The following is a 14,957-nucleotide window of genomic DNA, read 5'->3' on the forward strand; positions in this document are numbered from 1 at the left end:
CTGATGGGTGTAGGGTCCAACTGGAGGATTTTGGGGTCGGGCTGATGGGTGTAGGGTCCAACTGGAGGCTTTTGGGGGCCGGCTGATGGGTGTAAGGTCCAGCTGGAATATCTTTGGGTTCAGCTGATGGTTGTAGGGTCCGGCTGGAGGCTCCTGGGGTCTAGTTGATGGGTGTAGGGCGTGGCTGGAATCTCTTTGGGTTCAATTGATGGTTATAAGGTCCAACTGGTGGCTTTTGGGGTCCAGTTGATGGGTGTAGGGTCCAGCTGGTGGCTTTTGGGGTCCAGCTGATGGGTGTAGGGTCCAGCTGGTGGCTTTTGGGGTCCAGCTGATGGGTGTAGGGTCCAGCTGGTGGTTTTTGGGGTCCAGCTGATGCGTGTAGGGTCCAGCTGGCTGGTGTCGGGTGCAGCCAGCAGCCCCTAGAATCCAGTTGCTGGGTGTAAGCTCTGGCCGGTGGCTGTTGGGGTCCAGCTGGCCGCTCTCAGCGTGCAGCCGCTAGGAGCGGGACGCAGCCGGCACCTCTCGGGGGGCCCCGGTGGGACCCTCGGGGGGATGCCGGCCCCTCTCCGCCGCAGCCCAGGCCGTCGGGGCCGGGCCCGGGGCTCCCCCGCCCGCCGCTCCCAGCAGCCCGCCGGGGCCGAGGGGAGGAGCGGGCACGGGCGGCGGCGGCGGCGGCAGCGGCGGTGAGTGCCCGCGGCGGCGGCGCGGGTGGGGCGCTCCCGGGCCACCGGGGCGGCGACCGCCTCGGTCCCCGCGGCCGGCGGCGGGGCCGCACCTGCCTCGGAGCATCCCCCGGCCGGCGGCAGGTGGGGGGGGCAGCGATTTTGGGGGTTGGCCGTCGCGGATGCGGTGCTGGGAAGGAGCGGGATGGGCGCTCCGGTAGCCCCGGGGAGGGCAGAGGGAGGAAGGAAGGGTCCCGACCCCCGGTGGGACAGCCTTGCTGCTCCCCCCGCACCCCACGGCTGCCTACGAGGTGTGCCTGGCACCCTGAAAACATACCCCAGGCTCCAAGCCGTGACGTGGACACCCCGAAAATGTCGCTGCACCGAAAGCGTGGGTGCTGCGGCCACGCTCGCCCCGTCCCCAGGGGGTCCCCAGCCGGGCGCTGCCGGGGCCGGTGTACCGGAGCCCTCCGCAGCTCGGGGCGATGGGCAGCGTTTCCCAGCCAGCGGCTGGGGAACGGGAGTGCTTTCCCGTGCCATCCATCATCCCCGCTGAAAGCCCGTTGACGTCAACCCCGTCCCGTGCACGCTGCTCCCCACCGCCGGGCAAACGGGGGTAGGGACCGGTGAAAGCCGGGGGTCGGGACCGGTGAAAGCCGGGGGTCCTGCCTCGGGAGGGCTTGCCTCAGGGCGTCATCCTTGAACCCAGCAGCCCACGTAACGCCGGCGCTCACCTCTCCCCGGGCTTCCCAGCGTCTCCAGCCTGCGCTTCGTACATTGCTTTGACTCTGCTCAATCCAGAGACCCTTCTGTGCTCTGTGGTGTTTCAGGCAGGTGCTGTGGCTGGTTCTGTAGGGAAATCTGTTAAAGAACTGGTAAGAAAGTGAAATAATGCCCCAGGATGGGCAAAGGCCCCTGCGCTGCTCCCTGCTTACTTTAACTCAGGTTACAGCGAGTGGGGAGAAGCCTGAGGGCAGCGTGGGCATTGCTTATTCCCCACAGCAGAGAAGCACCCAAATGCGCATGGCCCTGGCCAGCCACCACGTCTACTGAACTGCTGAGGAGCAGTGGCCACCCTGCACCTCAAAATGGTCCCGAGGGCCCCCACGTGGGGAGGCAAAGTTGCCCTCCCCAGGAGGTGGTGGCTGTGCCGGGCTCTGCGATGGCCAGTGCCCACTCCGGGGGGTCTGGGAAGCATAGTGAGGGGTCTTTCAAGGCTGAGCAAAACAATTAGCTCTGGGCTGAATTGCATCACTTGGTGCACAGGAAACATCCCGCGGGGCTTTGCTGCTTATTTCATTAGTGTGCTGAGAGCAGGAGCCTGCGGATCCCCTTAGGCCAGCAGCATGGGAACGGGCCTTGCTGCCAGGCACAGCAGCCTGGGGTCATCCCACTGCTGTGGGACGAGGGGCCACCTGCCCAAACCAGCCCTGGCATGGCTGACTGCATCGCACGGCCGCTTCCCCCAGCAGTCAAGTGACTGCTCCCACACTTCTCACCTCCAGCCCCGGTTTAGACGTGTGCCCATTTCTTTCTACATCAACACCTCTCGAAAGCCAGCCCTTTTGCTGTGCTTACACATCTCTCCTGAAGAGCAATGTACCTCCTCTGACATCCCTTTGTGAGGGCACGCTCCTGCTGCCTCCCACGTCCCAGCGCTCCACTCCGCAGGCATAGCACTGCTGGGCTCTCGCTTCGTCCCTGTCCTCGCAACACTGGTCGCAATGGTCTTTGTGGGATACAGACAAAGGATGAGATTGTGGCACCGGGCAAAAATCCCCACCAGCTTCACCCACACACCCCAGGTCTGTCCTCCTGCAGCTTCTCCTGCCCCTGGAGCTCAGCTGAGTCAGCCCGTGTGGACTGGGCATTCCATGGGCTCATGCCTGCTCTCGCTGCCGCACAGCCCTACGGGAAGCATCACATTGACGCAAGATGCAGTTTAAGGTTATGAAAATACCTAATTTTCCTGCTTATTAAAACCCAAGCCACACGGCACCATCTCCTTGCATCCATTTCGATGCACTTAAAATGTTTTGTCACAGCATCTCAAATAGCAGGGAAACAGGCTTATTTGATAATTATTTTGAAGAGATGTAGCACAGCACTGACAGCCCGACACTGACACACCGTGCCCGCTGCCTGCCAGGTTCAGGGGCTCCCCATCTGCCTTGGGATGCTGTGTTCAGCCGCGGAGGGATCATGGTAAGAGCCTCCCTGGGCTCCTTGTCCTTACTGCAGACAAAGCGGCTCTTGGACCTGGAGGTCTCTCAGCTTGCAAATAGCAAATTGCACCTATTTTAGTTGTTGGGTGGTGGGGTGATGCAAAAGCGTTTGGCCTCTGGGCACACTCATGCGTTGTCCCTCTCCCCACCCAAGGCATGTGGGCTCCAGTGAGCAGTGCCTTGCTGGGAGCAGCTGTTCCAGTGCCCCACTGGCTTGTCCCCCGGCTCTGCTGGGGACATGGGTGCTGATGCCAGTCCCAGGAGAGCTGCCCTGGCTTCCCACATCAGATCAGGCACAGACCGTGGCAGAGTGATGGGTGTTTGCCATGGGCAGTGCCAGGTTCCTGCCGTCTCTTGGCATCACTTTGGCTGACAGAAGTCTTCCCATGGCAAGCAGGTTTTCTGCTGATCCCTGAAGAAGCTTTGCTATAATAGTGCAGCCTTAGCATTTAAAAAGCAACTTTTTCTGCAAACAAGCCTGCTTACCCCCTGGCTCCTGCCGGGCTCCGGAGCAAGCTGGGACCCATGGGCTGGATGCTGTCAGGGGGCCACATTCACCATCCTGCTGCTGGACACAGAGCTGGAGGGGCCACAGGGTGGGTTTGGTCACCCATCCTGGGGCTGTGGGGTTGATGGCTTGGTCCTGGGGAGCCCAACATGGGGCTGTATCATTGTGTGGCTCTGCTGTGGGCAGGCTTAAGTGACACGGGGCAGAATGTGGTCAGTACTTTGATTTGAACCCAAGAGGACTTTAGAGCTCTTGGCCCATGTGGGATACAGAGTCCCTGAAAGGTAAAGCAGCATTTGCTAATGCAGAAAGGGGAGGGAAAGGGGGTGTTGTTGGGTGCTGGCCGCCAGTGGAAGGAAATCAGATGTTCTCTGCAAGAAGAGGAGCGCTAGTAGGAGCAGCAGAAAGCCAGAGCTGATAGCAGTCCTTCCCCTGGAGGAAGCAGCTCCATGAAATATTGATGGGATTCACACACAGCAGACGAGCTGTGTGAGCTGCATTGCAGAACTCGAAGCTGTGCAGCTGGGAAGGCAGCGGCTGCTGGGTAGGAAAAGCTCCTTTCCACAGCCCTTCCATGCTGGTGGAGATTGGTACCAACCCTGGCCCTGTCGTGGTGGTGCAGACCCTCAGTGCTCAAGCACCAGGCAAAGGTTTGGGGTCTGGGTGCCAGCGATGCCATCCCCAACCCATCCCTGGGGACACCAAAGGCCCTGGGCTGGTTTCGGACATCCCTGCTGTCTCCCCATGGAAGTGCCTCAGTTTTGGGGGCCACATGGCTGCAGCATCATGGTACCCAAGGTGGCTGCTGGCAGCGGCCACGTGCCTGCTCACGCATGTCCCCAGTGAGGTCCTGCTCCCTCCCAAGCTGCCTTGCATGACCAAAACCAGCACCAGGGTGCAGCCAACGCGGTGGCACTGAGCTCTGCCCTGCGGGAGCCTGGTCCAGGCAGCATGTCTGCAGGATGAGACCAGACCATCAGGGATGCCCTGGTGCTTGCCGCAGTGCCACGAGCCCTCGTCTGCCGGGCAGCTAACCCAGCAGGCTGGGCTTGGTAGGAGCTGGCTGTCCCCCAGCCGCAGTCCCGCCGAGTGGCTTTTGCTCCTCTGATTCTTTTATGTTGCCTAGGAAACGATAAGATTCAGCACAGATCTGATTTAACCGAGCAGCAGACGTCATGCAGGGACATGGGGGAAAGGGACGGTGTGGTCAGGGCGCTGGCCCTGGGATCCTGGCATCTCAGAGGGGGCTTAGCCCAAGATCTGGCCACCAGGCAGGGGCAGACACGGGTGCCCCCAGCTCCCGCAGCCATCCCCCCACCCAGTGAAAGATGAATGCGAGGAGGGTGCTGGAAGATGTCGTGTTCCTGCCTGTTCCTCTTGGAGATACTCTGTTCCCTGTCCCGGTGCTCCTGGATGGATCCCATCTGCCAGCAGCGCCACTTCTGCTGGAGCTGCGGCACCAGCCTGGCTGGAGGTGACACATGGTTTGTGAAGGGGATGGCGAGTAAATTTCCATGGCCGAGGTAATGGCATTTGGTCAGAGCCAGGACTGAGGAAGACACACGCTCCGGCATGGGACAGTCAGTTCCGTGTCACTGCTGCACTGGGGACCCCACGCAGGGCTGCAGCTCCAGTTCTCTCTTGCTCTGGGTCCCAGCGGTGCTCCCAGCCCGTCCCCATGCACGGGAGCAGCATGGCAGCAGGGAGAGGAGCACCTGCACCAGAAGTGCTGTTCAGACCTGAGCCACTGCCAGGCTTGAGGAATACCATCCCACTGCTTATCCCATAAGAGTGCGATGCATTGCTTGGGTTGCTGGAAGAGCTGGTCTCCGTGAAGCCATCACTCAACCCTTGGGGATGTCCTGAGGCCACAACACTGGCCACTGTCACCACATCTGGGCAGGGGACCGAGCTCTTCACCCACAAAACTACCACCAGCACTTCCCATCCAGATGGAAAACCTCTGGCTCTGCAGACAGACCGGGCTGCACGGTCTCCTTGGCAAAGCCCCGCACGCCAGGGCACTGCTCTGCCATCCCTCCCAGAGAGCAGCTCCGATGCTGGATGGGGTGGGTGAGCAGCTTTGGTGTTTTGTCCTCCTGCTCCCACCCAGATGCAGGCACCTGCATTTTGGAGAATCACCTGGACTGGAACAACACGGCAGGAGCATGCCATGGGATTTGCCCCATGGCCCTCCTCTTCTTCCTTCCAGGCACAAGCTTGCTAAACCTCACTCGTGCAGCAGCCAGGCCTTTTTCCCGGTGCATGGGAAGGGGCTGGCATGAGCTGGAGCATCCTCATACAGCATCCCTCAGCACAGCCCTGGCTCAGCCCCATCCAAACTTCTCTAAGCTCCACTTTTCCTACAAATGGAGCACATTTGGAATCATTCTTTAATTTCAAGGTTTCTGTTTCCCGTGGAGATTGTGCAGGAGGATTAATGCTGTGCCTGCAGCAAGTTTCAGCCAGACTATAACTTCCATACCCTGCCCGAGCCACGAGATGCTTAACTCCAGTAGCTGGAGTTAACTTGCAAGTTCTCAGCTCATGTGCACTGAATTATACCTCTTGCTGGGCAATTAAATTTATATAAGCCTATCAAACCTGAAGCAATTAATTAGAATTAAGTACTTTTAGGGGAAATATGTCCTTGCCTTATTTCCTAATAAAAGGAGGAATATGTGCTTGCAAGCTGTGCTGCTGTGGCTTGCCCCAGAACATTGTGCCTTGCTCAGGACTGGCAGGGCCTCATAGCGGCAGCTCTAGCAAGTTTCCTTTCCCCCAAACCGCTGATTTTAGGGCCTACCTGCTCCAGATGTCAGCAGCATTTCAGTGCTTCCCCTCCAGGCTGGAAGCAACCCCACTGCAGGGGGCCAGGAACTGCAGGGGCACCCAGGAGCAAGAGGACCTGTGGCCCCACTGCCAGGGCTTTCCAACCTAGGAAATTCCCTAGGGATACCCACACTGAGGTCTTTGAGGGAGCAGATGGTCCCTAAAATCCCTCTGCCTCTTTCCCCACAAAGGCAGCATCCCAGCCAGCCCCACCATGCTCATTTATCACCACCCTCCTCTTTTCACCTGTGTCAGGGACCCATCCCCACCTGTGTGGGGTCCCTCCTGGGCTCCTCCCTCCTTCCCCAGAGCCTTTGCCAAAGCACCCGATTTTTTCCATCAATATTTTGCCCCTCATTTCTATTTCGGTGGGATATTTGAGGCCAGCGCTCCCTCAAAGCCCCAGACAGTCCTTTGCTATGTGCAGACCCTGGCACTGTCTGGTCACTGGGATGCACCAGCCGTGGGGCTGTAGAGCCCCATCTGCTCCCTGGGGTCACCTGCAACCCCAACCTTCCGTGCCGCCTTGCATCCCGCTTTTCCCCGATCTATCGTCCCCCGGCAGACCCGTGACACCCGGCTGGGGGGATCCAGCAGGATCATCAGGCACCCAAAGCCTGGCAGAGGGATGCCCCCAGCATCACTGAGGTGCATCCCACCGTGCTGGACCGCTCTGCCCCTGCTTGGGGCTGGGAGGAGAACTGGGTCAGCGATGTAACCATGGAGATGCTGAAGGAGATGCTGAAGCAGCGTCGGCACAGCCCCACTCTCCAGAGCCCTTTAAAGATTAACCAGACCCGTCACCCTCCATCTCCAGCCGGGGATGGGGCTGGGGGGCTGAGCCTTCTCGGCGGGCAGAGCGGGGTGGGCGCTGCCCAGTCCTCCTCCACCTGCACAGGACGGTAAGATACCTCCGTCTCCTCTTTTCCTTTGGGGTGCCATGTGCGGGGAGGGCAGGGCTCAGCCCAGGCAGCCGTAGCAGAGATCGAAATGCAACAGGGAAGCTGTTTTCTTGCTGGTGGTGCTTGTCTGCGTGTTGTGCATCAGCATCAGGGGCTGGCTGCGTGTCCACCAAGCAGCGGAGCAGCCGGGGGGATGCTACAGCCATGACACCTCTCCCAGCTGCTCAGCCGGTGCCCGCTGGCTCCGTGCGTCCCGCAGCCATCCCAGCCCGGTGGCAAAACGGGGCTGGCTTGCTGGAGAACTTCTCGGCACTCGCGGTGGTTGTTGTCGTTGCAGTGTGACAGCGGTAAGCGCTGGTGGGGGCTGCGGGCGCTGCCCCCCACCCCACGGCTCGGGGACGTGCTTCCATGGCAGGGAAGGAGGGGGCTTGCATGCGATCCAGCCGCTGCTGGAGTGTCGCGGTTGTTTGCTCTGGGAATCCAGGTGTTTTGCAGTATAGAAAATAGATGAAATGCAGAGTGGGAGGTGCAGGGAAACCTGGTGCCATTCCCTGAATCCCCCACCCACTGCTGGGGAACGGGAGCTGGGGGCAGAGGCAGCATCAGGGCCGTCTGTGCCTGCCGAGGATGCTGTCGTGGTGTTGAGGCCGCCTCGGCTGTGGGAGCTGTGGGCGCTGTGGGCTCTGGTGCTTGGGCACGCTCTCCGGCCAAGCTGCTCTCAGCAGCGAGCGCTGGGCACCTCCCTGATCGCCCTGTTTGGCACCCGCTCTCCACAGAGGCCAGAAGCAGATTGTGAAAAGGGATAAGGGGTGAAATTACAGGCAGGGTAAAGAAAATCCTTCCTTTGGGCTGAGGAGCGTGCGCTCCGCTTCTTTTGCGGTGGATTATCTTTATGTGTGTTGCATTGGAAATGATCCCATTAGCGCGGTGCTCTCCTGATCTAATTTGCTTCCACCAGAGCCGGGTGCTCTCTGGGTGACTGAAGCATCGAGCGGGGAAAACAGCAGCCAGGAGCCTGGTGTGTTTTCCCGGCTGTACAAATAACGGGGCTCGGCTGTGGCACAGCTTTTCTTGCCCGTAACGCTGTGTAGAGAGGCCCGAGCTGGGTGCTGTGCCCAGCTGAGCCCTCGTGCAAAGGGATGTGTGTTTGTTTAGGCACAGTCTAACGTCAGGTTTGCAGGTGGGGAAACTGAGGCATGGGGAACGGGAGCGGCGTGCAACAGAGGGGGCCTTGGGGAAGTGGTTGGGGAGGCGGTTGGGATCCATTACTTGTGGCAGGCGCTTCCTAAAAGAAAACCTGGCCCCTGCAAGCAGCTGCAGCGGGTTTGGAGCTTGGAGGGTGCCTGGAGAGTGGCAAGTGGCGTTCAGAAAATGCTCATCCCTAAGGTCCCAAAGGATCCCAAAGCTCGGCACCGACCCCACTCTCGAGCAGATGCCAGTATAGGACAAGTGCTGCTGGCTGCTCTCGCCTGTCTCAGCTTGTGAATTTGGCATCATTTGTCACCGGCACATGGCTCTGCCGGGGTGGCTCTGGAGCCGGTGCTCACCCCATGCCCACAGCTTTATCCAAGGGGCTTGGGCCTTCGTGCAACTGTTTGTTCAGCAGCAAAGGCGAAAAAATCCCTTGTGCATGTGTGTGCACGAGGGGAAGCATGTGCTACGGTCGTGCTGCACCCCAAATGTTGCTGAATGCACGTGGCCATGCCGGGGTCCTGCGCAGGGATGAGCGTGGCTGGGTGTGAGGAGTGGGGGTGAAAGCAGTGGGTCACCACACGCTCGCCCGAGGGAGCCAGGGGCAGAGCAGGGGAGGAAAACACCAGCCAGAAGGGAAACATGGGACGGCTGCTGCTCTCTGGGAGCTCAATAATGATATTAATGACTAATCACCCACTTGCCCCTGTTTGCATCCCTTCTGTAATTGATAAATCAATTCAGTTCAGCAGCGCTGGAGCCAAGCCCGTGGCTCCTGTTGGGTCCCAGGCCAACTGTGTCCCTGCAAAACTCCCTCCCCTGATGGCAACAGGCAGCAGAAGCCCCCCCCTTGCCCCACTCCCCTCTTCCCAGCCATAACTTATCCTCTACTTTTGCAGCCATCTCTCTCCCTTGAAAGAGAAATATTTTTCCAGGCGCTGCCTCCATCCATTATCATAAAGTGGCTTCACTTGGCCTGGAGTTAATAATTCACCTTTCCTTGGAAGATGGATGCTCCCATCCCGCTGGAGTTTAAATATTCATGGGGAAGGGAAGGCAGCAACCGCTGTGCTGTGCGGGAGGTCTGGCAGCCACATCACAGCCTCTGCCACCAGCAAGCACCCCGGTCCCCAGCACCCTGGCACCCCGGCACCCTGGTCCCTGGCACCCCGGCACCCCGGGAACCTCAGCACATCTGCAGGATCCCTCTGAGCACCGTCTGCTGCCAAGGCTTCGTGGTGGACCCCAGCAGCAGCCCGGTGTGGTTTGGTGGGCCGGGGCAGGATCCGGCCCCCGTGGCAGTCAGCTATCTCGGGGTGGAGCAGAGGCACACGCGGAGCAGCACGTAGGGATGCTGCAGCCTCTCGGAGGAGGAGACCCACGGGAGGAACTTTGCTGGTTGTAATTTTGGACACCTTCAGCAGGGGTGGATGGGGCCGTACCTAAGCCTTGGGGTCCCCTTCTCCCAAGCCAGGCAGGTTGGGGACACACAGAGCCCTCTGCCCACCGGTGGGTCTCTCTCAGAGCTCGGGCTGGCAGGGCCCACGCCATGACTCAGCTGCACGGGGGTCCTGCACCCCTTCTCTCACCGCAGCCTGTGCCAACTCCTGCCCACACTGGTGGGGAAAAATGGTCCCGATGGGTTGTGCCGCCCGAATTTCATGGTTTGTAAGTGCCTTGGGGGACTGTCCATCCCTGTGGGGCTGCTCTGGGTGTGGCTGCAGTGCCGTGGCCAGTGGCACTGCCCAGCGTGGCTGGCCTTGACGCATCCCCTGCCTCCCCCCTGCAGCTGATCCCACCCAGCAGAGCCGGGGCCGGCGAGCGCGTGAGCGGCTGACCATGTTCAACGGGGATGCCAGCTCCTCGGCGGCCAGGAATGTCGTCCGTAGCTCCAGCATCAGCGGTGAGATGTACAACATCGAGAAGAGTGCGCGGGGCAGCGCCGACTCTGTCACCATCACTGCCAGCAAGAAGAGGCGCTCCAGCCTGGGTGCGAAGATGGTGGCCATCGTGGGATTGTCCCAGTGGAGCAAGAGCACGCTGCAGCTCAACCAGACCGGTGAGCCCCCCCGGTGCTGCCAGCCCCCCCAGCTCACCCCTTTGCTTTTAGGAGAGGTGCACGCTCCCGGCTGCCCAAAGCAATGCTCTAGCCACCCGTGTCTGATGAAAACACCTACAAAAGCCCATTGTCAATACCCCCCACCCCCACCCCGGCACACTGGTGCTTCTCCAGGTGCCAAAACCATTTGCAGACCAGAGGTGGGGACATTGCTGGAGCTCTGCCTGCCTGGGGGGTCTGCCCTCGGTGTGTCTCCCCCCAAAGTAACGGCCAGTCCTGGCTGCAGAGCTGCGGGCACGGAGGGAACTTGGAGAAAGGACTTGTCAAACGGTCTGGCTCTGGGAAATATTTAAATGCTTAAAATAGCTTTTTAAAGGGCGGGGGAAGCAAAAAGCTCATTTTAGTGCAGGCTTTTTCTCTAGTTATTGCTTTTTTATTCTAGTTCACGTTGGCATTTTGTGATTTGGGAAAAGTTAATTTGGAGCCCTCCAGCCCTGTGCATCTGAGGTGTTTCTGAAGGGGCGTAATTATCCCCAAAAGCCAAGCAAAAAGTGCCGGAGCCAGGCAGAACCACACCTGGGGATGGCAGGATCAGGACCCTCCTGGCTGCCAATGCAGCATCCATGCCGGGGCGGGGGGCTGCCAGGCTCGAGGGAATGCTTCCACTGAGGCAGCCCTGAATTAGCAGGACAAACCTGACTCCCCAGGAGCATCCGTGGCGCGGTGCTGACACACACATGCTCACGTGGCCGGAGCAGGGCTGCCGGTGATGCCAGGGCTGCTGGTGATGCCAGGGGTGGATGCTCATGCCACACTCCTCCTTCTGCCATCTGCCCCCACCTGGGACACGTGGCGGTGGGGATGGTGTAACTGCGTGGAGAAAGGGAGACATCAGTCCATGTTGGGGCTGTGCCCGCTTGTGGCACTGGGGGTGCCTGTCCCCTGTGGTGTGGGAACATTGGTATGTGTCGACAGTGCCCTGGGGATTTTGGAGGCTGGGATGTGGCTCTGCAGCAGCATGGGCCAGGCAGTGGGCTGGGATGGTGTCAGCATTTGTGAGCTGAGTCTTGCAGGTCTCAGCATGTGGGAGACGGCTGAAGGTGCAGGTGGGGCTCTCAGCCATGCAAGGGCATGATGGCATCAGTGCTGAGCGAGGGCTGCAGGGGGCTGGGGCTGGGACACAGGGCAGGGGTGCGGGCATCCCATGGCTCTCCAGCACAGTGTGTGTGGCACTGGGATACGTGCCCGTGCAGGGTCCTGCAGGGCTCCATCCCCAGGGAAAGGTTGCCCGATGAATAACGTACCGAAGGAAGGCAGGGAGCAGCACGTGGGAAGGCTCTGGCCATGCACAGCGCCCTGGCTCTTCTGTCTGGTTTGGTGCCTGTCCCATGGGAGGGTCTGGGGGCAGCGAGCGCTTCCCAGGCTCACCCCCTGTCTCGTCTTCCAGAGGGGGGCCCCAAAAAGCTGCGCAGCAACATCCGGAGGAGCACGGAGACCGGCATTGCGGTGGAGATGAGGACCAGGGTCACCCGGCAAGGCAGCCGGGAGTCCACCGATGGCAGCACCAACAGCAACAGCTCTGACGGCACGTAAGGCACCGTGGTGGGACGGGAGCTGGGGCTGGGCACCTTCCGCATGCTCCCGGGGGATCTCCCTTGAGACCCGGCAGCCCGATGCTCCATAAAAGCCCTTTGCTGTCTCTGTTCTCCCCGGCACAGGTTCATCTTCCCCACGACCCGGCTGGGTGCCGAGAGCCAATTCAGCGACTTTCTCGACGGGCTGGGGCCAGGCCAGCTGGTGGGGCGGCAGACACTGGCCACCCCACCGATGGGTGAGTGCCCGGGGAGCTGGGTGCCATCTCCAGCCCCACAGAGCGAGCGCTGTGCGTGCCTGGCGTGGGGCTGGGCACTGCGGAAGGATGCTCCAGCCAGAGGGAAGGGGCTGTGGGGTGGAAGGGGGCTGCGTGCTCCTCCCCAGGGCACTGGCTTCGGGCGGCAGGCTCCATCCTGCCAGTGTCCCTTGTGCTGAGCACGTGCCGGCTCGGTGCACGGTTTGCAGATGCTCTGGCCTTCCCCTGCTGCTCCCGCTGCCGCCTGCGCGATGGGAGGGAATGTCCCGTGCAGGGCTTGGGGCAGGACACCCGTGGGGGGAAGCAGCAGCTCTGCCTTTTCCCGAGGCCTCTCCTGCCCCTCTGCTGTGCACCAGCTCCTCCCAGCATCCCGCTGAGAGACGAGACCCAACAAAACGGCGTTTTGGTCCGGTTTTCCCTTTTAAATCCAAAATGCCTTTAGAAAATCATGCTTTTTTCCAGCCAGCAGCAGCGTGTCCGCAGCTGTGCCCAGGGCACACCAAGGTGATTGCCTGGTGTCCCGCTAAGGGGCCGGAGCTGCCGGCAATGGGGAGAGCTGCCCCAGGGGGGGACACAGGAACCAGGGCCCCCCAGTTCCTGCAGCACAGGGACCCACTGGCCCCACATAAGCTCCCGGTAGGAGGGAAGGGAAGGGGAAAGGGGGCAGTTGGACCCCTCTGGGTTTGCCCATCTGTCCTGGGAGGGGACACCACCCGCTCCCCCTGGGGCGAGGTCCTGCCATGCCGAATCCCTATGGATCCTGCCATCCCCCCCCCCCCCATGGCATCAGCTTGTTCCTTGCACAGCCCCCAGCATTGGCCCCCGTTTGCTGTTGAAATGCCAAGTGTGTTTTGAGAACATCCAGGTTTGTTTTGCTTCTATTAAACCCCGCTGGGATGTCAGGTGGCCCCTTCCCCCCGCCCCCCACTCCCCCCCCGGGGCCACAAGGCCACAAGTGACAGGGACCCACCGGCCAAGGGACATAGGTACGTAGGAGCAGGACAGCGTAAGTGCGAGAACAGCTTCACACCAAGCTCCAGAGGTGCCCCGCCACGTTTTCTCCCTCTGCAGGGAGTGGGGGAGACCCTGGTGAAGCACCCCAGGGAGATGGGGCTGGTGGGTGCTGGCCCTGGTGGGGTGCTCAGCCACTGACCTCCTGCCCCAGCCTCTCCTGCTCTTGTCAGGGTCTCGCCTGTCACCCCCCGGCTGAGGGCATCGCCTGACCAAGGCACAGCCCCGGTTAATCCCAGCCCCTTTTCCCATCACGAGGGAAAAAATCCTCCTGCAAGGGTGCTGTGGGATGGAGCTGGCAGGGAGGAGGAAGGTTCTCACCTGGTTCTCTCCTCGCTGCTCAGATCCAGATGCCTCCACATCACCTTGGCTTTGTCCTTCCTCTAAAGTCCCAATAAATCACGCACCAGGTGGCAGGATGCTCAGTGTGCTGGGCGAGCGTGGGGAGCGGGCAGCAGCGTGGGAGTGCCGGGGCTGCCAGCCCTGGAGGTGACATCTCCCACCTGCTTTTTGGCAGCACCAAAAGGGAGAGCTGGTGAGGATGCAGGGCTGCGGCCACCCCTGGGGGGAGGTGGCTGTCAGGGAGGGTGCTGAGCACGTCTCATCCCTCATCTAGGTGATGTCCATGTCGGCATGGCTGACCGGAACGGGCAGCTGGAGGTGGAGGTGATCCAGGCGAGGGGACTTATTCCAAAGATGGGCTCCAAGTCCATCCCTGGTAGGTGGCTGGGGAGGGAGGGGGCTGGGGATGGAGGGGGAGCGATGGGGCCAGGCGCCGTGCTGGGACTGTCACAGGAGCCTGCTCCAAGTGCTTCTCACCCGTTTCCCAACGCAGCCACCTATGTGAAAGTTTACCTGTTGGAAAACGGCATCTGCCTGGCCAAGAAGAAGACCAAGGTGGTGAAGAAAACCTGCGACCCGTCGTACCAGCAGCCTCTGCTCTTTGAGGAGAGCCCCCAGGGCAAAGTCCTGCAGGTGACACACTCCCCGCACGAATATCTGGGGACAGGGAGGGATTAGGGGAGCATGGACAGGGCACCGAGACGCAGCATCCTCACTGCTGTCCCTCAGACCGCAGGCTCCCTACCCCAATGGTGGCAAGGTCCTTCTGGCCAGGCACGCTGGGTTCGCCGAGTTTTCCCCAAAACTCCCACCTGGAGAGCGGGGCAGCTCCCCTAACGCCTTCTCTGCCCTGCAGGTGATTGTCTGGGGAGATTACGGGCGCATGGACCATAAGTGCTTCATGGGGATGGCCCAGATCATCCTGGAGGAGCTCGATCTCTCCAGCGCAGTCACGGGCTGGTACAAACTCTTCCCCACCTCCTCGCTGGCCGACTCCAGCATCGGACCTCTAACGCGCCGCCTCTCCCAGTCCTCCCTGGAGAGCTCCACCAGTCCCTCCTGCCCGTAGGCAGTGGGTCGGTGGGAGAGGCTGGGAGGGGAAAGGAGACGTCCTGACCTACCAAAACTGTTAGTGGATAGCTGTAAATATCCTGTCTTTCCCCCACCCCCTCCCTTTTTTTTATTTTTTATTTTTTTTTTAAATCTCCTTCCCAAAACAAACCTGCTCTCCACGCTCCTCCCCAAGCACGCATCCCGGTGCGCAGAGGGGGATGTCGGAGAGGGAGCGAGGGCCGTGTGTTTTGAGGCAGGGGGAAGGAGAAGCAAAAAAACCCCACCACCCCACAACCCACCCCCCTCCCCATGAGGCAGACCGA

The 14,957-nt window shown here is 60.7% G+C and overlaps 1 protein-coding gene across 1 annotated transcript; it reads left to right on the top strand.

Moving 5' to 3' along the window:
* The first annotated feature begins 8,949 nt into the window (after positions 1 to 8,949).
* RIMS3 (regulating synaptic membrane exocytosis 3) lies at positions 8,950 to 14,650 on the top strand. Its single transcript, XM_014281796.3, has 6 exons — positions 8,950 to 10,379; positions 11,827 to 11,968; positions 12,098 to 12,210; positions 13,856 to 13,957; positions 14,075 to 14,214; positions 14,438 to 14,650. Exons 1-6 carry the CDS (start codon positions 10,160 to 10,162, stop codon positions 14,648 to 14,650), a joined length of 930 nt encoding a protein of 309 aa, XP_014137271.1. The 5' UTR covers positions 8,950 to 10,159.
* Positions 14,651 to 14,957: the final 307 nt, after the last annotated feature.

Source organism: Falco cherrug, chromosome 3, assembly GCF_023634085.1.
Source record: "Falco cherrug isolate bFalChe1 chromosome 3, bFalChe1.pri, whole genome shotgun sequence".
NCBI lineage: Eukaryota > Metazoa > Chordata > Aves > Falconiformes > Falconidae > Falco > Falco cherrug.